Source organism: Denticeps clupeoides, chromosome 1 (assembly GCF_900700375.1).
Source record: "Denticeps clupeoides chromosome 1, fDenClu1.1, whole genome shotgun sequence".
NCBI classification, from domain to species: Eukaryota; Metazoa; Chordata; class Actinopteri; order Clupeiformes; family Denticipitidae; genus Denticeps; species Denticeps clupeoides.
Window position 1 is genome coordinate 27,610,739 of NC_041707.1, and position 22,893 is coordinate 27,633,631.

The 22,893-nt window shown below is 40.6% G+C and overlaps 1 protein-coding gene across 3 annotated transcripts in view; it reads right to left on the bottom strand.

Moving 5' to 3' along the window:
- Nucleotides 1-22,893, bottom strand: part of LOC114784829 (otoferlin-like) — a 101,290-nt gene that overhangs the window by 25,825 nt on the left and 52,572 nt on the right. For 2 of the 3 annotated variants that reach the window (XM_028970560.1, XM_028970571.1), the window contains exons 26-30: nucleotides 18,999-19,069; nucleotides 18,880-18,909; nucleotides 17,417-17,551; nucleotides 3,597-3,666; nucleotides 490-593 (exon numbers count right to left, since the gene is read on the bottom strand). In XM_028970560.1, the coding sequence (XP_028826393.1) occupies nucleotides 490-593; nucleotides 3,597-3,666; nucleotides 17,417-17,551; nucleotides 18,880-18,909; nucleotides 18,999-19,069 (410 nt within the window). The remainder of the gene's footprint in view (nucleotides 1-489; nucleotides 594-3,596; nucleotides 3,667-17,416; nucleotides 17,552-18,879; nucleotides 18,910-18,998; nucleotides 19,070-22,893) is intronic. The other variant, XM_028970582.1, reaches the window with a different exon arrangement.

Consider the following 22,893-nt stretch of genomic DNA (forward strand, 5'->3'; position numbering starts at 1 on the left):
CATGCACAAGCCATGGTGGAGCGCTGCATTGAGCTGCATATTCATAACTCAGTTAGAGTTTGGTGACTTACAGTGTGGTGATCTGCTTTCATACACGACATTTATAGCCCTCTTTTATTCAGTTTTTAAGCTGCCATTTTTAAGCAGAACTTTATTCCTTTCTGCCTGAATACATTAACATCTTCTTTTTCATTCATTCATGTTACAAAATTTTGGGGCATGGCCATGAAAATGTAGCTGGTTTTAGGGTGTTAAAGCCACCTAATTTATCTAATTTACACCCAAATATATGCTCATGTTAATAAATGAAGACCCGTGAATGAACATAAAATTTTGTGGAAAACTGATAATAAAAAGAAACAAATTGAAATTAAAACATGCCTGTCATTGTGTGCACCGTGTACTGTGCTGCAGAGTATCACAATAACAATCACTTCACTTTCACTTTCAGATCAGCCACACATGCAAAAACCATGAGAAAAATATTACCATTAACTCATCAATTTTTTTTTTCTTCTCTGGTGGACCCTCAGCAGGAGTAGTTGTCTTCTTTTTTCCTTTTCCCTTCTTCTTTCCTTTCAAAGTACAGTCATCTGGTTTGATATATGAACATAGGTTGGGAACATAGTACTTCTGCATAATTACCTAAAGAAAGGTAGTATTATATTTGTTTACTAAACACTTACTGTATTTAGGTGAGCACTTGTCCAGAGTGACTTGCAATCAGTAGTTAAATCAATTTATGCCTCTTTTTAAATTATTCATGTAAGTGCAAATCTCAAAAATACTCAACATATTAGACAACATATGGGCCCACAAATGATAAAATTTTTCATTTTAGAACTGTGTCCCAACTTATTCAACTTATTCTATCTAAATAAGAAAAGGTCATGACCATGCTGTTAGTTTTCACTCCAATTGTGCTTACCACTTGACAGTGAAACTAAGAGGACCCACACTAAATGTCGTCGTCATAATAATATTTTCTTGACATTTACAATACACACTCACAAATAAATAAAATAATATTCAATGACACTAGAAAGTTATCAGTCTTTTAAAGTTCTTGATTTTCATATTCCCAGCCTTTTGACTGACCCTGATGAACATTTTGACATATAGGTTGCGAATTGCAAATTACAAATCACGCACAATGTTGGAAAAATTTAAAACACCCAGACAGACAAATTAAAATTGGTTCACAAATTTTGGTTTCTAGTATATTATTCTTGCTGTGTGTCAGATAGTACAGTTTACAGTTTTATCTAATTGCCCTGTGCCAGGGGCACAAAACAGGGAATCCTGTGTCAAAACGATCATCAGAACGTTTCCCAATCAGAAGCCGTGGGTGGATAAAACCATCCGCGATGCTCTGAATTCTCGCACCGCAAACTATTACGCGGGCCTTGCTTCCGGGGACATAGGACCATACAAGTCTGCGACGTACCATGTCAGGAAAGTGGTGAAGGAGGTGAAGCAGCGCTACGGAAAGAAACTGGAGTCACACCTTGAACAGAGTGACTCTAGGAGCCTGTGGCAGGGACTAAGAATGGTCACGGATAACAACATGGACGTGTCTCTGGCAGACGAGCTGCAGCTAAAGATGCTTGCAATGCTAAGGCTAGCGGCTCCAACAGCTGCAGACAAGAAGACACTGCCAGCACTGAGAACGCGTTCATCATCACCGAGCATGACGTGAGGAGAGCCTTCAGGAGAGTGAACACCAGGAAAACAGCAGGACCAGACGGCATCTTGGGGAGAATCCTCAAAGCCTGCGGAGACCATCTAGCATCTGTGTTTACAGAGATATTCAACCTCTCTCTATCTCAGTCGGTGATCCCCACATGCTTCAAGGAATCCATCATTGTTTCGGTCCCGAAGAAACCCCATCCTGCCTCCATCAATGACTATTGCCCTGTAGCCTTAACCTCAGTAGTGATGAAGATCTTTGAACGGCTGGTCAGAGACTTCATCATTTATTTATTATCGGACATACTCGGCCCACTACAGTTTGCATACTGTCCCAATCTATGTACATATGACGCCATCTGTCATCTCCTCCACACAGCACTCAGCCACCTGGACACTCGGAAGGGAAATTATGTTATTTTGAGGATTATGCTTTTCATTGACTATAGATCAGCATTTAACACAATAATCCCTTCCACACTCACCACCAAGCTGGAGCACCTGGGACTCAGCTCATCTCTCTGTCAGTGGATCTCCAACTTCCTAACTGGGAGACCACAGGCAGTAAGGATGGGCGGACACTATTCTCAGCACTTGAGCCCCCCAGGGCTGTGTTTTGAGACACGTGCTGTGCTGTCTGCAGACCCACGACTGTGCAGCCACTACAAACTCCACCACCATCATCAAGTTTGCTGACAACACTGTCGTGGTGGACCTGATTTCTGACAACGACGAGACGGCCTACCTGGAGAATGGAAATCTGGAGAACTGATGCCAGAAGAAACAATCTCTACCTGAACGTCAGTAAGACAAATGAGTTAATAGTGGACTTTAGTACCAAGCAGGAACTACCAGACCCCTGTCATCAACAGGAGCCCAGTGGAGAGAGTGGACAGCTTCCGATACCTCAGTGTTCACATCATGCAAGACCTGTCATGGTCCTGTCACATCAACACCGGGGTGAAAAAGGCCCGTCAGCATCTGTAACACTTCAGACGCCTGAGAAACTTTAGACTGCCCTCCAAAGTGCATAGGAACTTCTAGTCCTGCACAATCGAGAGCGTCCTGATGGGAAACATCTCAACCTGGATTGACAAAAGCACCGTGCAGGATAGGCAATCCCTACAGAGGGTGGTTCGATCAGCTGAACGTATCATCTGTACCAAGCTCCCTGACCTTCAATCAACCTACAGCAAGCGGTGCTGAACCAGGGCCAGGAAGATAGTGAAGGACCTCAGCCACCCCAACAATGGACTGTACTCTCTGCTGCGATCAGGAATGCGCTGCCGCTCCCTGAAGTCCAACACAGAGAGAATGAGGAGGAGCTCCTTCCCGCATGTTATTCCAGCTCTCAACAATCACAACACTTCATAGAACTCCAATACACTCCAGCACTTCCACTTCAAACCACTCTGGACTTAATCCCCCCAATTATTTTTCCACAAAATCTTTACATTTGCACAAAATCTTTACTCTTTTTACTCTTGCACAATTTGTTTTTTACTTTTCACTTTATACTTTGACTCCACCTTCATCCTACCTGTTACACATATTTTATGTTTTATGTTAAAGACATAAAAGTGTAATATTTGGTTATGTTTGCAATATTTGCATATTGGTTCATTGTATACTTGCAATATTTGCAATACTTTGGTCAGTAGCAGTCACTAAAGCATTTCACTGCATTTCGTACTGTGTATGACTATGTATGTGACAAATTTTGAATTTGATTGAAATTTGGAAAGGTAATCCTTTATGTGACCATTGCTTTTAATTAATGTCTGTCATAAGTATTTTGAATAGCAAAGTTGTATGTTTATTGTATGTTTATAAACTGTTACTTATGTTATGGGTCATGTCACAGCTTTCTAATATTTCTAAAACCTTAAATCATTTAACATGTTTACCTCCACCTTCCATGTCCATATCCTCCTTCTCTTCAGCTTCAGCCTGAGCTGATTCTTGTGCCTTTATTTGCTTGAAAAAAAAAAATACAATGACATGCATTACATATGCTCTCAGCATGCCTACAGTACACAAAATACATAATAAATTAAGTCAAAACCAATATTGAGGTTTCACAATGAATACAGAGAACTAATATATTTTTAAAATCTGACATTCTTGCAAAGATTATCATTTTATTCACTAAAAGAAACCAATTTTTCTTCTACATTTTTATTTCAGCTGATCCCTTTTGGGTCTCCACAACAAATCAGAAATCTCATTTCCCCCCTATCCTCTGCATCTTTCTCTTCCACATCATCCACCTGCATGTCCTCTCTTACCACATTCATAAACCTGCTTCTAGGCCTTAATCTTTCCCTCCTGTCTAGTATCTCCATCCTTCTTCCAATATAGTTAGTGTCTCTCGTCTGTACATGGACAAATCAACACAATCTCACTTTCTCACAACCTTGTTTCCCCTAACATAAGTCTCAGTATTTTTAAGTCTGCCACCTCCAGCTCTCCAGCTTGTCACACTACTCCCTTGTAAACCTTGTCTTTCATTCTTGATGGTGCCTGCTTGACACAAATTTCTCCTGCCACTCTTCTCTACTCATTCCACCCTGTCTGAACTCTTTTTCACCTCTCTTTCACACTTCCCATTGCTAAGGACTGTTGAACCAAAGTTTCTAAACTCCTGCCACTTCACCAACTGTACTCCCTGTAACCTGACAATCCCGCTGCCCTCTTGCTCATTCACACACATGTATTAGCCCAACTGACCAGTTTGCTCCACACAAGTAGAATATGCCTATGTGAGCCATGCCTTGCCATGCTAACATGCTAGTTTTTCAAAATGGTCCAAACATCACCAAGTTTAATGTGACTAATCTTGGCCATGCCCTGTTAGCTCCCACCTAGAGCACTAGGGGAGCTACGCACGCCTCCTCTTTATAGACTTTAGCTCTGCTTTTTACACCATCCTCCCTCACAGATTGGTGTGTAAATTGTCAGATCTGGGTACTCCCATAATCCACCTGTCTCTGGATTAAGAACTTCCTGACAGACCTGACAGATCTCCTCAGCTATCAGCACTAGCTCTCCTCAGGGCGGTGTGCTGAGCCCCCTGCTATTCATGCTGCACACATATGCCCACAACAGCAATACCAAACTTGCAGACGACACCACTGTGGTGGGGCTCATTTCTGGTAATTTACATTTAAGGCATTGGGCAGACTCCCTCATTCAGAGCTTCAATGTTTCTATCAATGAGTGATCAAATCTGGTTCACTAGGACCCCCAACTATGAATATTTTTTTATTCACTATGTTGTAGGTTCTATACACACAGTAAGTCAGACAATATGAAGGTTACAAGTTAATCTAAATATTCTCTAAAGTGGAAGGTCTTGAGCTGCCGTTAGAAAGTGCTCAGTGACCTCAAGGGAAAGTTCATTCCACCACCAAGGGGCCAAGACAGAGAAGAGTCTAGATTAGTGTCTTCCTTTTAGATGGAGGGACTGAAGAACCGGAGGCTCTGAGAGTACGAGGTGCAGTGCACGGTATAATAAGGGCTGTGAGGTAGGATACTCCATGTTTGTCTTTGTAGGCCAGCATCAGAATTTTAATTCTGATGCGTGCAGCTACTGGGAGCCAGTGGAGGGAACGTAGCAGAGGGGTGGTGTGGGAGAATTTGGGAAGGTTGAACATCAGTTGTGCTGCTGCATTTTGTATTAGCTTCAGAGGTTGGATGGTCCCAGAGGTAGACCAGCTAGAAGGGAGTTACAGTAATCCAGTTATAAGATTACTAAGGACTGATCTAGGTGTATCTGGGTGGCCTGTGCTGACAGATGAGGAAGGATTTGTCTGATATTGTGGAGAAGGAATCTACATGAGCGGGAAAGATTGCTGATGTCAAGAAGGAGAGTTGGTTGTCTATTGTTACTCCAAGGTTGTGGGCTGTTGTAGAATGAGAGAGCTGTGAGTTGTCCAGGTAAATAGCAAGATCCTGATGCGGTGTAAAATCTGCTGGAATAAATATTAATTCAGTTTTGGTGGGATTGAGTTTGAGATGATGGGCTACCATCCAATGTCAGTTAGACATGCAGAGATTTTGGAAGCAGCATGTAGATTTGAGGGAGGAAAAGAGAAGATGAGTTGTGTGTCGTCAACCTAGCAGTGGTACGATAATCCATGTGAGGAAATAACCTCACCAAGTGATCTCATGTAGAGGGAGAAAAGGTGAGGACCTAGTACTGAGCCTTGAGGGACACCAGTGGAGATTCTACATGAGACAGAGGTGGATCCTTTCCAAGTCACTTTGTAAGAACACTCATCAAGGTACGAAGCAAACCACTGCCATGCTGAGCCCTGAATTCCAAGCCTCTTCAGGATAGACAAGAGAGTCTTGTGGTTAACTGTGTCAAATGCTGCAGAGAGGTCAAGGAGAATAAGTACAGATGACAGTTTTGCCAATGTGGCCACATGTAGCTTCACAGAAACAGCCAAAAGTGCAGTCTCAGTAGAATGAGCTGTTCTGAAGCCAGACTGGTTAGGATCCAGGAAGATGTTCTGTGACAGATGAGCTGTGCTCAAGGATTTTTGAATTAAAGAGAAACTCTTTGGTAATTTTTTTTTGGTAATATCTGTAGGTTTCTTTAGGATTAGAATAACTCTGGCTGTTTTAAAGGCAGATGGTACATGGCCAGATGTGATTGAGCTGTTTATGATATAAGAAATGAAAGAGATGAGGTCAGGAGAGATGGTTTGGAGCATTGTGGAAGGGATTGAATCTTGTGGACAGGTGGTTGGATTGCCTGTAGATATAATCTGATCTTAGAAAACTGATTTAGTTGTCGAATCTTCAGAGATTATAGTAGGATTTGTAGTGGAGAATGTCTTACCTGTGAAGAAGTTGGCAAAATCATCAGCAGTTAGGGAAGATGGGACAGGGGAAGTTGGAGGTTTGAGTAGAGATAAGAATATGTTGTGGAGTTTTTGAGGGTTGTGGGCAGAGGCTTCCAGTTTTGCCTTGTAGAAAGCAGTTTTAGCAGTGGTAAGGTTTGTGGAAAATTAGCATTGAAGATTCTGGTAATACAGTAGGTCTGAGTCAAGCTGTGATTTTCTCTCCGCTGTTCGAAGTACTCTTGCTGCACAATGTATCAGAGAGCCAGTGCACAGGAGGGGAGTCATTTTGGGTTTAGAAGATAGAGGATTGAGGTGATCCATAGAAAGGGAAAGTGATTTAGGAAAGAGTTAGTGTCTGTCTCTAGTGGTAAGGAGAAGAATGGGAGATGTGAAAGAATGCAGGAAGATGCAAATGAAAGTGAGACAGTGCGAAGGTTGTGTCGAATGAAAGATGGATGGGGGATCGTTGTGGATCCTGTATGTAGAGTGAGGGTGAAGGTCAGGAAACGGTGGTCAGACATGTAAATTGGAGTGGAAGAAAGGTCGAAAGTTGGAGAAGGATGATTAAAGACCAGGTCCAGGACATTCCCTGGTGGAATGTGGGAGAGATGTTGCTGTTTAAGGAAAAAGATTGGAGATGGGGAAGACGACAAGATGATTTGGCTGGTGGAAGTTTGAACTCATCGATGAGAAATAAGGGGTGTTGAAGGAAATCAATGCAGATTGTGAAGACTGCCTTGGAAATCATTGCCTGTTCTCTACCCTCTCTGAAGGGGTTGCCTAGCGTGTAAGGAAACAGACCTGTAATCAGAAGGTTGCCAGTTCAAGTCCCCGAATCACCAAGGTGCCACTGAGTAATGCACCGTCCCCACATACTGCTCCCCAGGTGCCTTTCATGGCTGCCCACTGCTCACTAAGAGTGACGGGTTAAAAGCAGAGAACACATTTTGTTGTGTGCACCATATGCTGTGCTGTGTTTCACAATGACAATCACTTCACTTTCACTGAACAAACTGCATAGTTCTCGCTGCCTCAAGAGAGCACAAAATAACATAGCGCACTCCTCATATCCTGATCATGATCTGTTCCAACTACTGCCATCAGGCAAGAGGTACAGGAGCATTAAAACCAGGACAGACGAAACAACAGCTTCTACCCTGTTGCCAGCAGGGCACCCTTTCTACCTCACCCTTTAATTAATTTTTTCTCGCAAAGTATTTACTGCACTTAATGTTGTTGTACTTGTTACAATGACAATAAAGATATTCAGATATCCACCACACATTCCAACTATTTGCTAAATTTAACAAATTCAACCAGTTAACCTCTTTTCCCTTGTCTCCCTATCCTCCACTTCTCCTCTTTTCTCCCCATCCTCCCATTCACTTTACAGAGCAACAATGACAACACTTTGAGCCTTTGAATCACCACACAATTCAACTATTTACTAAATTTAAAGAACTCAACCACTTTCCCCTCAACCCCCTATACTCCACTCCTCCTTTATATCCCTTTATTCTCCCATTAACCCCGATGCATTTTACAGTGCAACAGTGGTCTCATTTTTAGCGTTCAAACAACCATATTTTTTACCTATTCAACAAATGTAACCAATTCAATTACATTTTACCTCCTTCCACTCATCCCCCTATCCTCCACTCCTCCTTTTCATCTTCCCATTCACACCCATGCATTTTACAGAGCAACAATGATCACACTTTCATGCTTTCAACTACATATTTCATTACATATTTCAACAATTCACCAAATTGAACTAATTCAACATTTCACCTCTTTCCCTTTGTTATTTAACAAACTTAACATATTCAACTACATTTAACCTCTTTCCACTCAACCCCCTGATCTCCACTTCTCCTTTTTTTTTTACAGAGCAACAATGGTAACATCTTCTCAATAAAATAACTGACATGTCCCAAGCATCACCAAATTTTCAAGTGATGCAGCGTGACCATGCCCTGTTAGCATTTTTGACATTATCATGCTAGCATTAGAATGCTAACATGCAAATGTTTCAACATGCTGCAAACATCACCAAATATTAGTGTGAGCTTATAATTTTCCATATCATGTTCTGATATAGCTTGATATAGATATAAAATTACATGACATTTAGACAGGATATTGTCAAGACGTTTCATTTGAAGCACTCATAGGGACTATCGTATACAATGACTTAATGCTGACATTTCAAACATGGTGTAAGTGTTTTTTATCGTTGCTGTGCAAAGACAATGTAAACTACATGCCCCAAACTTGGTACACGTGTGTCATCTTAAGATAAATGCGCAAAAAAAAATGTTTTTTTAAGTTTTGTGTTTTCTCATATCCCAAACTTTTATGCCTGGAATCAACATTCCATAAACACCAAAATTGGTACTCAGTACCAAGTAAACAAGTTCAGCATTCCACTTCTCCAATTTTTTTTATATCTATCTTGTAAGGTATGACTATAAAAATACTTTAAATTGACCTGTTTTCAACTCTGAGGGATGGAGCTTCCTTCTGGCTTTAGACAGGGGCAGTAGTGGCCTAGCGGTTAAGGAAGCAGCCCCGTAATCAGAAGGTTGCCGGTTCGAATCCCGATCCACTGAGCTGTCACTGAGCAAAGCACCGTCCCCACACATTGCTTCCCGGGCGCCTGTCATGGCTGCCCACTGCTCAATCAGGGTGATGGGTTAAATACAGAGGTCAGATTTCACTGTATGCACTGTGTGCTGTGCTGCTGTGTATCACAAGTGACAATCACTTCACATTCACTTCCTGGTTTCAGTGAGCAGTTTAAGATGTATTGTCTTCAATATGGGTTAAAAATCAAAACACCACCACAATAGATTCAAGATGTGAAACCTTGAAAATTTGACCACGCGTGAAAATGCATTGTCAGACCTGACACTTCCAGCTCCACACCTGCCCTACCGGGTGACATTGTGGTTTCGTGTCGAACATGCAGAATAATGACTCCTTCACCGAGCACAGACAATAAATTAAAATACTTGGCACTCGAAGTATGGCACTTGAATACATAACAATGTTTTGCAATTCAGAGTCAGAAAGCGTTATTAATTCCAAAGGAAATTGCTTATGTAATGACTGCCAAAACACACAAGGACACAGACTGACACAAGACACAGGAGCAATAAAAAAAATAACATAAAAAACTAAACTAATTAAACTAAAACATGCAGAACATGCAGATTCCCATAGAAAGAGCTTATGCAAATGATTGATGCTAATTAAGGATTTAATCCTAAAATATGTAGACCTGTGACATCAATATAATTTGTTAATGGATTCACACTGTACATTATAATAATAATAATGACAGGCTGATGTTAATTTCTCAGTGTGTTACTGTTACGGCCTCCTGATTGTTTCTATACAGCAAAATATATTTATAGCCGATATGCACAGTTACTCTCTCCTAAACACTTAGATGCATCCACAGATACAGAATCTGGACCAACAGCCTTTCCATTCTCAGTCTTCCTCATAGCTTCCTGTTTGCTAATCTTCTGCACATTCTGGTTCATAATCTCCACCTCATCCAATCCTTTCATTCTCTTAGTTACTTTAATCACCAGCCCTTGAAAGTACTCTTTCATCATATATAGATATATAAACAGTCTAAACTAAACCAGTCAGTGTACGGGACATGCAAGTTCCCACAAACACAGCAAATTATTATTTAAAACATGTAGCTTTAAATGATTGTACTTGAAGAGAAAAAGGGGGACTTGTCTCTCACAGAAGCAGAAGAATCTGATGGCTACTTAAATTTAAATGATTAATGCATTTAGTGCATAAAATCAGAGGAGGGGAATATTTGTGCTGGGTCTGGGTGTATGTCTGGGGCAGTGCCAAATCAGCTGATTCAACAAGTGATTTTATTATTATGGTTCTAGTTCATGTGATTTTATTTTACAAAGGAAATAATGTGTAATATTGTGAAATCTTTGCATGAAATGCAAATATTATTTACAATGGTTTAACAAAAACAAAGAGTAAGTTTCCAAGCACTTTGTGATTAAATGTGATTATTTTTTCCCCAGAATTAAAATGAACAAAACAGAATTTAGGAAAAAATTAAATAGATTTCATAGGGCCATACAGGAGTATTATACTGTTTCCTGTACATGTGAAGACAAACAGCAAGAAAAACTCTTAATATGAGCTGGGAAATTAGCATCTAGCTTCTTTAATGACTGTTCTAATCCATAGATGAACCAGTAAACAGGAGAGAAAACTGTACAAAAACATAACATGCAACTGATACATCATTGCAAGTGAGAAAACATACAGAAAAAATAAGAGCACATATGCAAATCTAAAAATGTAACAAAACTCCCCACTAATAACATATAACAATTAAACAAACTTACAGCCATTGCAATCTTAAAACCGAAACAAAAGCATTTCAGGATTCAATTAGACTTCTGGCACAGTTCTCTGAGGCTATGAGGTTACAGAAGATAAATAAAGAGTTTTCTGAATTAAGACAGCTTTCTGAAAAGAGCCAAACTTCCCATCACTTGTGGAGGGGAATGGAGCTGTCATTCAAATACCTGCTGGCCAATGAGGCAAAACCCACCCACATGAGAGTACTGTGCCAGTAGTCCAACTGAATATGTCTTACTGAAGAGTTACTGAAAAGCCAGCAGTGAAACTTAAAAAACAAGCAGCGAAATTGAAAGTCTCAGAAGCAAAAATGAAAAAGAATGAGATGTAAGCAAAAATGTAGGTTGTCAAAATGTAAACCTCTTATTTTACAATGTCTTATTTAGGAAAGTTTTGTTTCAAACTTTTGGCACAAATCTGCCTGAATCGACAGAAACACATGTACACCAAGAGGCACCACCGGACCACAAAACAGGGCTTAATGTGATGATAGGTCACCACTATCTATGACCATGGTGTGCACAGAATCTCTATATGCCAGCTATTTTATATCTCTAAATAAAGTTATTTACTTTAAAATAGCAGATGCTCATCTGTATTTAGTATCTGCGCTTGAATATATGCTTCTCCTTACCTTGCAGCTCAAACGCTCTATCAGGAGAGCTATTAACGTCCTGTTTGTGGCACATTAGTATATGTGAGGGGGCAAACTTTTCAAGATGGGTGGTGACCATAGTGGCCATTTTGAACTCGGTCATTGGATCCAACTTTTGTTTTTTCAATAGGAAGAGGGTCATGTGACATCAAATTTATGGGTAATTTCACAAGAAAAACAATGGTGTTCTTGGATTTAACATAGCTTTATTCTTTCATGAGTTATTTACAAGTTTCTGAGCACTTATAAAATGTGTTCAATGTCACCAACCATTCCCATTTTATTGAGATGTATCCATATAAATGGCCCACGCTGTACAACTCTTCTTTGACAACTTCACAGTTCTTCAAAAATGTCTTGTTTGTAGCAAGAACATGACTATAGTACTGGCTTGACTGCTGCGCTGCTAACTGACGTTTCAGTTTTCACACTTTTTGGCTGCATTTTTCTTTTGAAGCAGCAGGAAACTCAGGTATTTTAGCTTTTGTGCATCGTTTTAAAATGCCACTCCTTCTTCAGTAAATCCTTTCTTTGCATATAAGGACTTAGCTATCCTCTTCCCACTCTAAATGTAAATTATACATTTTTGCTATTTTGGCTTTGGGTGTTAAATGCTTACAGTACACAATTAGGTGCACAGTGAATAACGGGCATGTGCGCTAGTGCATGAACTTCGTGACTGAAAATTACTCAGAGATAGGTTGAATGCCACTAATTTAACACTTTAGTGGTGGTTTTCAGTGGCAGGATACACAGCACAGACAGTCCTGCTCCAACATCTGAACATGTTCGGATGTTCCTGCTCCATGTTCCTGCTCAATCTGAACAACATCGGTAAGGTTTTGTACACAATGAGATCCTGAGGAAGAACAAAGGAGGATCATGACTGAACCCAGTGGTGCCGGACCATGCCATCAAGCCAGCCGAGTTCTTCTCGGTTCACTGCATGGACAGGACACTGGACTCTGGGAAGACACAGGGAGGTGGCATGTGATTGATGGGGTGATAGTAGCCTAGTGGGTAACACGCCTGCCTAGGAACCAGAAGACCCAGGTTAAAATCCCACTTACTACCCTGAGCAAGACACTTAACTCCAGGGGGGGGACTGTTCCCTGTAACTACTGATTGTAAGTCGCTCTGGATAAGGGCGTCTGATAAATGTGTAAATGTAAATGTAAGGACGCAATGCAAAGCAGCAGCCCCGAGGAAACGACTCGGTGTCAGGAAAAGGCTGAGAGCCCATGCACAATGCACACCTCTCCCTAGCATCCTGCTCGCCAACGTCCAATCACTGGAGAACAAGCTCAATGACCTAAGGGCGAGTTCACATCGGTCATCATCAGCGCTGCTTACATTCCACCAAAAGTAGACACAGACACTGCCTTATGTGAGCTGCATGAGACACTCACTCATCACCAAACACAGCACTAGGATGCTGCGCTAATTGTGGCAGGGGATTTGAATAATGCCGGCCTCAAAGGCGCAGTGCCAAACTTTCACCAGCATATCATCTGCCCCACCAGGGGCAAAAGGACATTGGAACACTGCTGCACTACAATTAAGGATGGTTACAGGGCACAATCTCGTCCACTGTTTGGTAAATCCGAACATTCCGCCATCTTGCCTCATGCCTATATACAAACAAAGGCTCAAATAGGAAGTTTTGGTTCAGAAGGAGGTGGCACGCTGGACGAACCAATCGGTGGCTCTTCTTCAGGACACACTGGATGACTGTTGGAAAATGTATATAAGTTATCATGCAATTACCTTTTATTTCCTTTTTGACATTTATATCTCATGTATTAAACTGTATTATTCTTTTTAATATGCACACTATATTTAATCATTAGTCTCTTGGATGAGAAACTGGTGGGCTAAAGGTTGTTTGCAGAACAGAATGACCGCGACTTGATAAGAGGAGGCCTGCAGCCGCAGCGAAGCAAGAAAACAAGAAGACCTTGCGATGGAGCGTTTACCAAGAGACAACCCTACATGCAAATTATAAGCTTATATGGTGTGATCCTATGATGAATGTACCGCCCTTTATTAAATAAAAAGAGAGGAAGCGGAAGAGACGGCAGAGCTTTTGGAGGCATGATCGTCTCTGATTGCTCTCCTTGCAAGTAAAAAGAGCTTAACTGCTTCGTGTCATATCTCTCTGGTTTATAAGTGTTGGATAAGACGGATAACTCTAACAATGACGCAGACTGGGAAATGTTCCGTAACACCTCTGAAAATATCAACGAGTATACGGAAGCGGTTGTGAGTTTCATTGGGAAACTAACAGATGATACCATTCAAAAAACACCCAGGAGCCTGTGGCAAGGACTGAGAACGATCACAGATTACAAATCACCAACATCCGGTATGACAAACGCGGACGTGTCTCTGGCAGACGAGCTGAACACATTCTATGCTTGCTTTGAGGTTGCAGCTAAAGACACTAGCAATGCTAATGCTAGCGGCGCCTACAGGAATACATTACCAGCACCAAAAAAGCGTTAATCATCAGCGAGCATGACATGAGGAGAGCCTTCAGGAGAGTGAATACCAGGAAAGCAGCAGGACCAGATAGCATCTTGGGGAGAATCCTCAGAGCCTGCGCAGACCAGCTAGCACCTGTGTTTACAGAGATATTCAACCTCTCTCTATCTCAGTCAATGATCCCCACATGCTTCAAGGAATCTATCATTGTTCCGGTCAGAGACTTCATCATTTCTTCACTACCGGACACACTCGACCCCCTGCAGTTTGCATAAGATAACATAACATAAGATAAGATAGTGGGTGCAGCAGCCTGAAGGTAAGATAAGATAGTGGGTGCAGCAACCACTGAAGGAGCTACTCAGTACTTTCAGAGTTTCCTGCATGGGGTGGGAGATGTTGTCTAAGAGGGATGACAGTTTAGCCACCATTCTCCTGTCACTCACCACCTTCGCTGGGTCCAGAGGGCATTCTAGAACACAGCTGGCCCTCGGATCAGCCTGTTGAGTCTCTTCCTGTCCACAAAAGAGATGCTGTTGCCCCAGCACACTACACCGTAAAATGTGGCTGACGCCACTACAGTCATAAAAAGTCTTCAGGAGTGGCCCCTGTATTCCAAAAGAGCTGAGCCTCCGCAGCAGGTACAGCCTGCTCTGCCATTTTTTGTAGAGTGCATAGAGACACAGCCTCAATATCCATACCCTTGATGTTCAGTTGAGGCCTGCCTGCCTGCGGAAGTCTACCACCAGCTCCTTGGTTTTTCCTGTGTTGATCTGGAGGAAGTTCTGCTGGCACCAGTCCACAAAGTCCCGTGTCAGTTCTGTGTACCCCCTGTCGCCCCCATCAGTGATGAGGCCGACTATTGCAAAGTCATCAGAGAACTTCTGCAGGAATCAGTTGGTTGAGTTGTAGAAGTCTGCAGTGTAGATTGTGAAGAGGAACGGTGCCAGAACCGTTCCCTGCTGGGCCCCCGTACTGCAGACAACCCTGTCTGACACACAGCCCTGAGTTCTTACATACTGTGGTTGGTTAGTGAGGTAGTCCAGGATCCACGTGGCTAGGTGATTGCATCATCCACTCCAATGCCAGGCTGGTAAGCAAACTGAAGTGGGTCCAGTGATGAGTTCACCAGGGCCAAAGCTGCGCCAGGATCAGCCGCTCGAGGGTCTTCATCATGTGGGATGTCAGAGCCACTGGCCTGTAGCTGTTGAGGTCCTTGGGATGTGAAGTCTTTGGCATTGGTACCACACAGGAGGTTTGCCAAAGCTGTGGTTCTCTCCCTAACTGCAGGTTCAGGTTAAAGATGTGCACCAACACCCCACACAATCTCCAACTGAATGCAGGAGAGGAACTACCGGACCCCTTTCATCAACAGGAGCCCAGTGGAGAGAGTGAACAGCTTATGATACCTAAGTGTTCATAGGACCCCAATACACTCCAGCACTTTCACTTTCAATCACTTCTGGACTCAATCCCCCCAGAATCTTTACTCTTTTTACTCTTGCACAAATTTGTTACTTTTGTTACTTTTCACTTTATACTTTGACCACTCATTTGCACACCTTCACTGTTACACATATTTTAGGTTTTAAGGACATATTTTAGGACATAAAAGTGTAATATTTGGTTATGTTTGCAATATTTGCATATCGGTTCATTGTATACTTGCAATATTTGCAATACTTTGGTCAGTAGCAGTCACTAAAGCATTTCACTGCATATCATACCATGTATGACTATGTATGTGACAGATAAAATTTGAATTTGATTGGCCCTGCAATACCCTGCACTAGCACACAAATATAAAGACTTGTCTAATAGCTGATTCCATTGTTGTACGCTGGTCAGACTTTAATAGGGGCAGACACTTTGACTTCATGTTCTTCAGCTGGAAGGTCTTTCAAATTATCTAGGCTCATAGGCCAATCTGTCTCAGGCTGCATGTGAATAACTTATAACTTATCATTTAAGAAATGCTTTACCCTTACACCTCTCGAAGCAAGATGTGCAGGGTTATGTGCTGTATTCACGTACCTCCACTGGGATGCACTAGAACCCTTGAGGACCTCTGACACTCGGTTTGCCACAAAAAAGCAATTGTCATGATCTGGTTCGCCAGGGGCAACTCCGGGTCTGAAGTTCGGACTGGAGTTTCATGTTGGTCCTGTGTTATTATGTTTCCTGATTGTAATCTCCGAAGTATGATTGTATAAAGCTGCCCTGTTTGTGTCTGTTCACCATCGTGTCATTGTTTGGTGATGACCCCTTGTCTTGTCTACCATGTATTAAACCCCTGTCTTGTGACGTTGTGCTTATGCATCCTTATTCCTCGCCATGTCCAGCCATTGTGACAGAAATGTTAAAAAGATGAATGGATTTACATTCTTTCACACTCTGTTGCACCACATTATCTGTAAATGATGCAAACCCAGAAGTTACATTTCTCTTAGGGTTCTGTGGCACAAAGAATTTGGCATCAACATTAAGATTTTCAAGAATCCTTTTGATTGCATTAAAATATGATTCTATTCCATTGGATTCATGCAGCACTCCAGCATGTTTTGAGACCACTGTGTTAGTGAAGGTGAAAGTTAAGCGATTGTCATTGTGAATTATGAAAATCACAATACAAGTTATTGTCATCCCCATCAGCAACGTCATCTTCTAATCCACTCATTCTAGATGCTCAACATGACAGTGAATGTCTGGCGGCATAATATATAAGTGCTCTTCCTTTATTTTTTTATATTCTTTTTCCCCTTAACGACAACTTCACTTTGCCTCCTACATGCAGAAAACAGTCACTTCCAGTTTCCATTTCACCGGACAACACACTTGTTCTTGGAAAGGCGGTCCAGTATCAGTTTATATTTTTTTGTTCTTTATTTTTTGAAGTAATCAGTATTTCAAACATTAAAAACAGATGTCCATGACCATGTTAAATGCAGTCAGCAAAGGTAGGCTTCCCCATCACCTGCTCATCACTTTTAGTTCCAATAAATTAACCACCAACACCTAGCCCACATGACCCAATGCACACACCCATTCAAACATCACCCATTCCAGTCCCCTGCAATACTTACGATACTTTCCCAACTTTCACAAACACCAGGAAAATAGTCATCAATACTAAAATACTGCCTAATTGTACACATAATGGTATGATCAATGATACCAGACTAGATCAACATATCAGAATTATGGCTTGGATCAAACTGAAAATACTAATTTTCACATATGACTTGACAGCTGTTCTACACCACTAAACATAAGGACTTAGAATAAAAAAAATAACAATGAAGTGGTAGATGACACTCACCTCCATTAGTGTTTCAATCGAAGAGAAGTATTTTGACCACCAATCAAGCATGCTTTCATCTACCTCTTCTTCCTCTACTTCTTCTCCTTTTTTACATTTCTTCTTTTTTGTTTTTCCATTTTTGTCATCATCAGACTTAAAATAAATAAATAAATATTGTTACACCTGAAAGGAGGTCTCCCTACTGCATATGATGGTTAAATCAGAATGAAAAGTAAAAACTCAAATAACTCATCCTCATCCCTTTACTTGGCTCTCATTTCAGTATTTTCCCCATTCTATTCTTCCCATTATGCTCTAACAGAATTTCAAACTAGTTTGAACAATATGAAAGTGTAAGGTTTAAATAAAATTATAATCTTTAATTCCTTATGTCTGTGAAGATTCTCAGTCATCCAGATGAAGTTGTCTGAAAGTTGAATCATGACAACTGGAGTTTTTTTATTTGAGGTAGAAACATTTCATTCTGGATCCACAGAACTTTGTCAATTTGAGGGACCTCAAATTTGTCCTCCAGGTAAGTCACACCACACTCCTTCCTTGAATGGGATCATTGAGTGAAACAAAGGCAGGGAGTGCCCCACACCAATCAGTATGTATTGTTTGACTCACATTATCCATTACAACACAAATTAGGACTAATAAGGACTCTGTGCCATAGAGCAAAGGACATTCCCACCACCCCAGAAGCCACACATTAAGAAGCAAGACATCTGAAGACAGCTCTTAGAACCTGTGGATATCCCAAGTGGGCCTTTAACAAGGCAGTATCCTTTTCCAGAAAAAGGTCCACAGAACAACCTGAATCTCAGTGTTAATAGAAGAACTTGGTTATTCCGTACATGGTTGGTGTATCTGAAAGACTAAATATTGTTTTTGGAAAATACTACATACCTATCCACTTCAAACCCACTAACACACTGAAATAAAGACTTGTCCATCTCAAAGAACAGATATCATAATATAAACTGTTCAGTGCAGTGAAGGGTGCACTCCAACTGTACATTGGAGACACCAAACACCTGCTACACAGGAGGATGGCCCAGCACAGAAGGAACAACACCTCAGGACCAAAATCAGCTGTGTACCTTCATCTAAAGGACGAAGAACACTCATTTATGGACCAAAATATGCAAATACTAGATAGAGTAGATAGATGGTTTGAGGGAAGATTTTCATGTGCAAATTATCAACTCCTCTCTCAACAGAAGTGGAGGCCTCAGATGCAAAATTTCTCCAACCTACCATCAGGTTGGCCACAATGTCACATCCATCTACACTACCTGTCTTTGTTTCTCTTTATGAATCTACTATTCAAGGAAGGAGTTCGCTGTGACTTACCTGGAGAAGAAATTTGTGGTCACCAGCCAACGTCCCTCAGATTGACAAAGGTTTGTAGAATGAAACGTTTCTACCTTAAAGAAAGAAGTCCAGTTGCCATGACTCAACTCACTATTACTTACCATATCAACTTTAACAACCGCATCGGATGCCTAGTAAAAAATAGCAAGAAAAATTCTGTTTTAAATACATTGGGCATTTTGTAGAATAAATATAGTTAACAATGAATGTAAGACCCTACTGAGTCCAGCTTCACCACTGTTTCAATCTTCTTAATGGGTAGTTCAGGTTCTGCATTGCAGATGATTTCTTCTGTTAAATAAAAACATTACATGTATTTAAAAATTGTTATGCATTATTAATATGTAATATTCACTTCATGTTACCTATAAAATACATACATATATATACATATAATATATATAGTGCATGGGTTTAATGTAAGGTCAATGATGTCCTCATGAAAATTAAAAACAAGATATTTAATGATGTTTATTTATGTGTTTATAAGTAATTAACTAATGTGACTACTTTGTTATTAAAATTGGGCTACTCAATACCTTTAGTCAACAAAGAATTAACATAAACAAAAATTATATTGTTTGTATTACTAAATGTTTAAAATACAGTGGGGAAAACTTTTTCTAAGTAAATATATTCTTAAAGGTGCTTCTTATTTTTCTACATCTCCATTCCCCCTATCCTCTACATCTTTCTCTTCTACACCAAATAAACTGCATGTCTTCTCTCACCACATCAATCAGCATCCTTTGCCGAACATACTCAATGTCTCTCTGTCCAAACCAACACATCTCCTAACCCAGGTCCTCTAATTTACTAATTTCTATTCCTGTCCGTCCTTGTCATCCAAAGTGCAAATCTCAGCATTTTTTCTTTTCGTCAGTGCCACCATCACAAACCCATATAACATAGCTGGTCTCACTACTGTCCTGTAAACATTCTCTTTATCTCTTTCTGGTACTTGTCTTTCACAATCATTTCTGTCACCTTTCTCCACCCATTCCACTCTGCTGTACTCTCTTCTTCACCTCTGTTCCACACTCTGGACTGTTGAACTGTTGGTTGTTGGACTGTTGAAGTATCTGAACTCCTGCTCTTCCCCAGCTCTACTCCCTGTAGACTGACAGTCTGTCTGTATTTCTTTTTTAAATGCAAATCTTTTTAATTGGATTCTTACATAGAATTGCAAAAGAAAGGAAGGAAATGTTGAATTCACAGATGGGAAGTAAATACAAATTACGGTATGCAGATAACAGGCCATTATAACCAAACATAATGAACTAAACAAACATAAATTAAACAAACATATAAATAAAAAATAAATAAAAATCCCACCTATGTCACCGCTTGTAATTTATGGATGAAAATTAATCTAAACTATCAAGCACTTCGACACCATATTTCCAAAATTGGAGTTAATACAAGATTTTGTCAAGTTTCAGAGAGACACCTGGTTCGCAGCAGCTGTCTACCCTGTGGTTCTTAATGGCGTGATTCATGCCATGGCTTAAATTTATTTTGTATAGTTTATTCAAATGATTTAAAATATTCCTAGTGTTACCCTCCCTCCCTCAACAAAGAATTAACATAAAAAAATTTGTATTATATTATTAATACCGATATACCACCAAATGTTTAAAAATTCCTAGCGGTTAAGGAAGCAGCCCCATAATCAGAAGGTTGCCGGTTCGAATCCCGATCCGCCAAGGTGCCACTGAGGTGCCAGTGAGCAAAGCACCACCCCCACACACTGCTCCCCAGGCGCCTGTCATGTATTACTTTATTTTCTTATTTTTTTATGTTTCTGTCCTAGTTCCAAGTATCATCCAAGAGAGAGAAACACCTCCTTCCATGACACCTTAGGTCTTTTCATGGGTGCAGACTTCAAACCGGACCCCAAGCCAAAAAAAACTGATGTGATCCTTTTACATTGTGTGGGGAATGTACTTTCCCTTGGTGGCACCTTGGCAATTTCAGATTCCAAACGGCAACCTTCTGATTACAGGTTTGTTTCCTTACATGCTAGGCCACCACTGCCCAACTCTATTCTCTATTCTATACTATCCTTTTTATAGAGTGTAGTTCCATTTCTACCCAGTCAGGGCAGTCATTACAGTCAATGCTATAAAAAACATTCTGAGCAGTGACAGAACAGAAGGAGATGAAGCACAGGGATTGGAAACAAAGGTTAGGAGGTAATCACCATAAAGTAAGACTTTGTGCTCCAAGTTATTTCTCCAAACTTTGGCTATGTCCTACAGCTACAAAAAGCTATAGCAACTGAGGGCCTCCTGGAGCCCCAGGTGAAGAGTGTTAGCCCTGTACTGGGTCCTAATGGGTCCTCAGTTGTGAGTGATTAGGGTTGAATGCTCACACTCTGTAAATGACGTTTTCTGGTTATAGTGTAACATGTTTAAGTTTTTGCTATCGTAACTTTATTTATGTGCCTTATTTTGTAAGTTCCTGTGAGATGGATACTTTTGTTGTGAAAGGATGAAAATCCGGAAGTTGACGGCATTAGGAAAGCAAAGGAAAGGACATAAAACAACGGAAAATACGGAGATAAAGGGAAATAGCATTACAGAAAGTGTATTTTTCATAGTTTTCTTTGTTTAGCTCCTGTCGATAGTGGACACAAGGTTTGTTGGCATTTTCTGTGCATTTACTTCAACCCTTTATTTATGTTTAAGAGAGCCAAAGCTACGTCTATACTTAGCTTATTTTAATGGTTTTATATTGTGTTAATTTGTATTTATTGTTTTTTTTACCTTGGTTTGATAACGCTATATGAATGAGAGAAATAAAGAGCATCAGACCATCAGAAAAGCTGTTTATATTTGACAGGACGCTACACACTCGCATGTCAAGCTTTACTTATGTTGTGCTGCATGTTTTTCCTTGTTTGTAAGTTCTTTTCAGGTCATGAAACCATATTTGTGTCTCATTATTAAAACCTCTTTTTTTGTTCAAACCATGTTGTTCGTCTGTGTTTACCTCCCTCACTGACGTGGCATGACAAGTGTCTCAAATAAATAATTCTACTTGACTTGGTCGAGTAACCATCAGGACCTGGACACTTATCAGACTGCATTTCTGAAATGGTCAAAGCTATTTCTGTTTATGAAGAGATTAGGACTTCATATAATGTTCAGTGAAATTCTAAGAATATCAATGCTTCCAAAGAAATCAGTTGTTTCTGATCTGTATTGGGCTCTGATGTGTAGTCAAATTTAGTCTTGAGTTCCATTCATTTTTGTGAAGGTCAGAACTTGAAGATTGAGCATATTGCTTAGGAGATCAGGAAAGGCCATAGTCAATATAATAAATTATAAATTTATAATATTCTAATACGTACAGGAGTGAACTGTACTGTTTGGTGTCTCTGTAACCACCAATTTGTAACTTGAGTGAATGTGGAATGAGACAATAGCAAGAGTGTATTGCATAAGATTTATAGCACTTTTTTATAATGAACATCAAAATGACCTTATCTCCTATCAGGTCAAGGGGAGAAGCAATGCCAGCCCGCCCTGCAGCATCACACCATTGGGTGGGGTTTTACTGATCCTAAACACCACAAAAACAAAGGAACTTGTTGACTACAGAAAAAAATGTGAGCTTGAGAATGACCTGACCTGACCAACACCAAGGAGCTGCTGAAGAAGGTGCAGCAGAGACTGTACTTTCTGAGAATTTTCAGAAAAACCCAGCTCCCCAAAAATATTACTTGGCGGACGAGTCGTCAAACAAGTGGAATTATTCATAATTTACTAACAATCCATACATTGATTCATAACCACACCTTTGGGCTCAATTTACCCTACAATGTAATAAACAGTGATACCTCTCATCCAGTGAGTTTACTTTACATTCACTTCAAGATGGTTTGTGTGATATGGGGAGATCCTTGATGAAGATACATGCCTCATTGACAAAACTGAACCCCTTTCTGGCACCGCTGGGCAGTGTAATGTAGAGTCTGGCTATGTAGAGAAAAGAAGGCCTCAGTCCATGCTGGTAAAGTTCTGCCATGACATCTTTATATTCAGCCCGCTGGCTCAGAACCTCTGGATAACACTCATCCATGACTCAAATAGGCTGGCCCCAAAATTCAA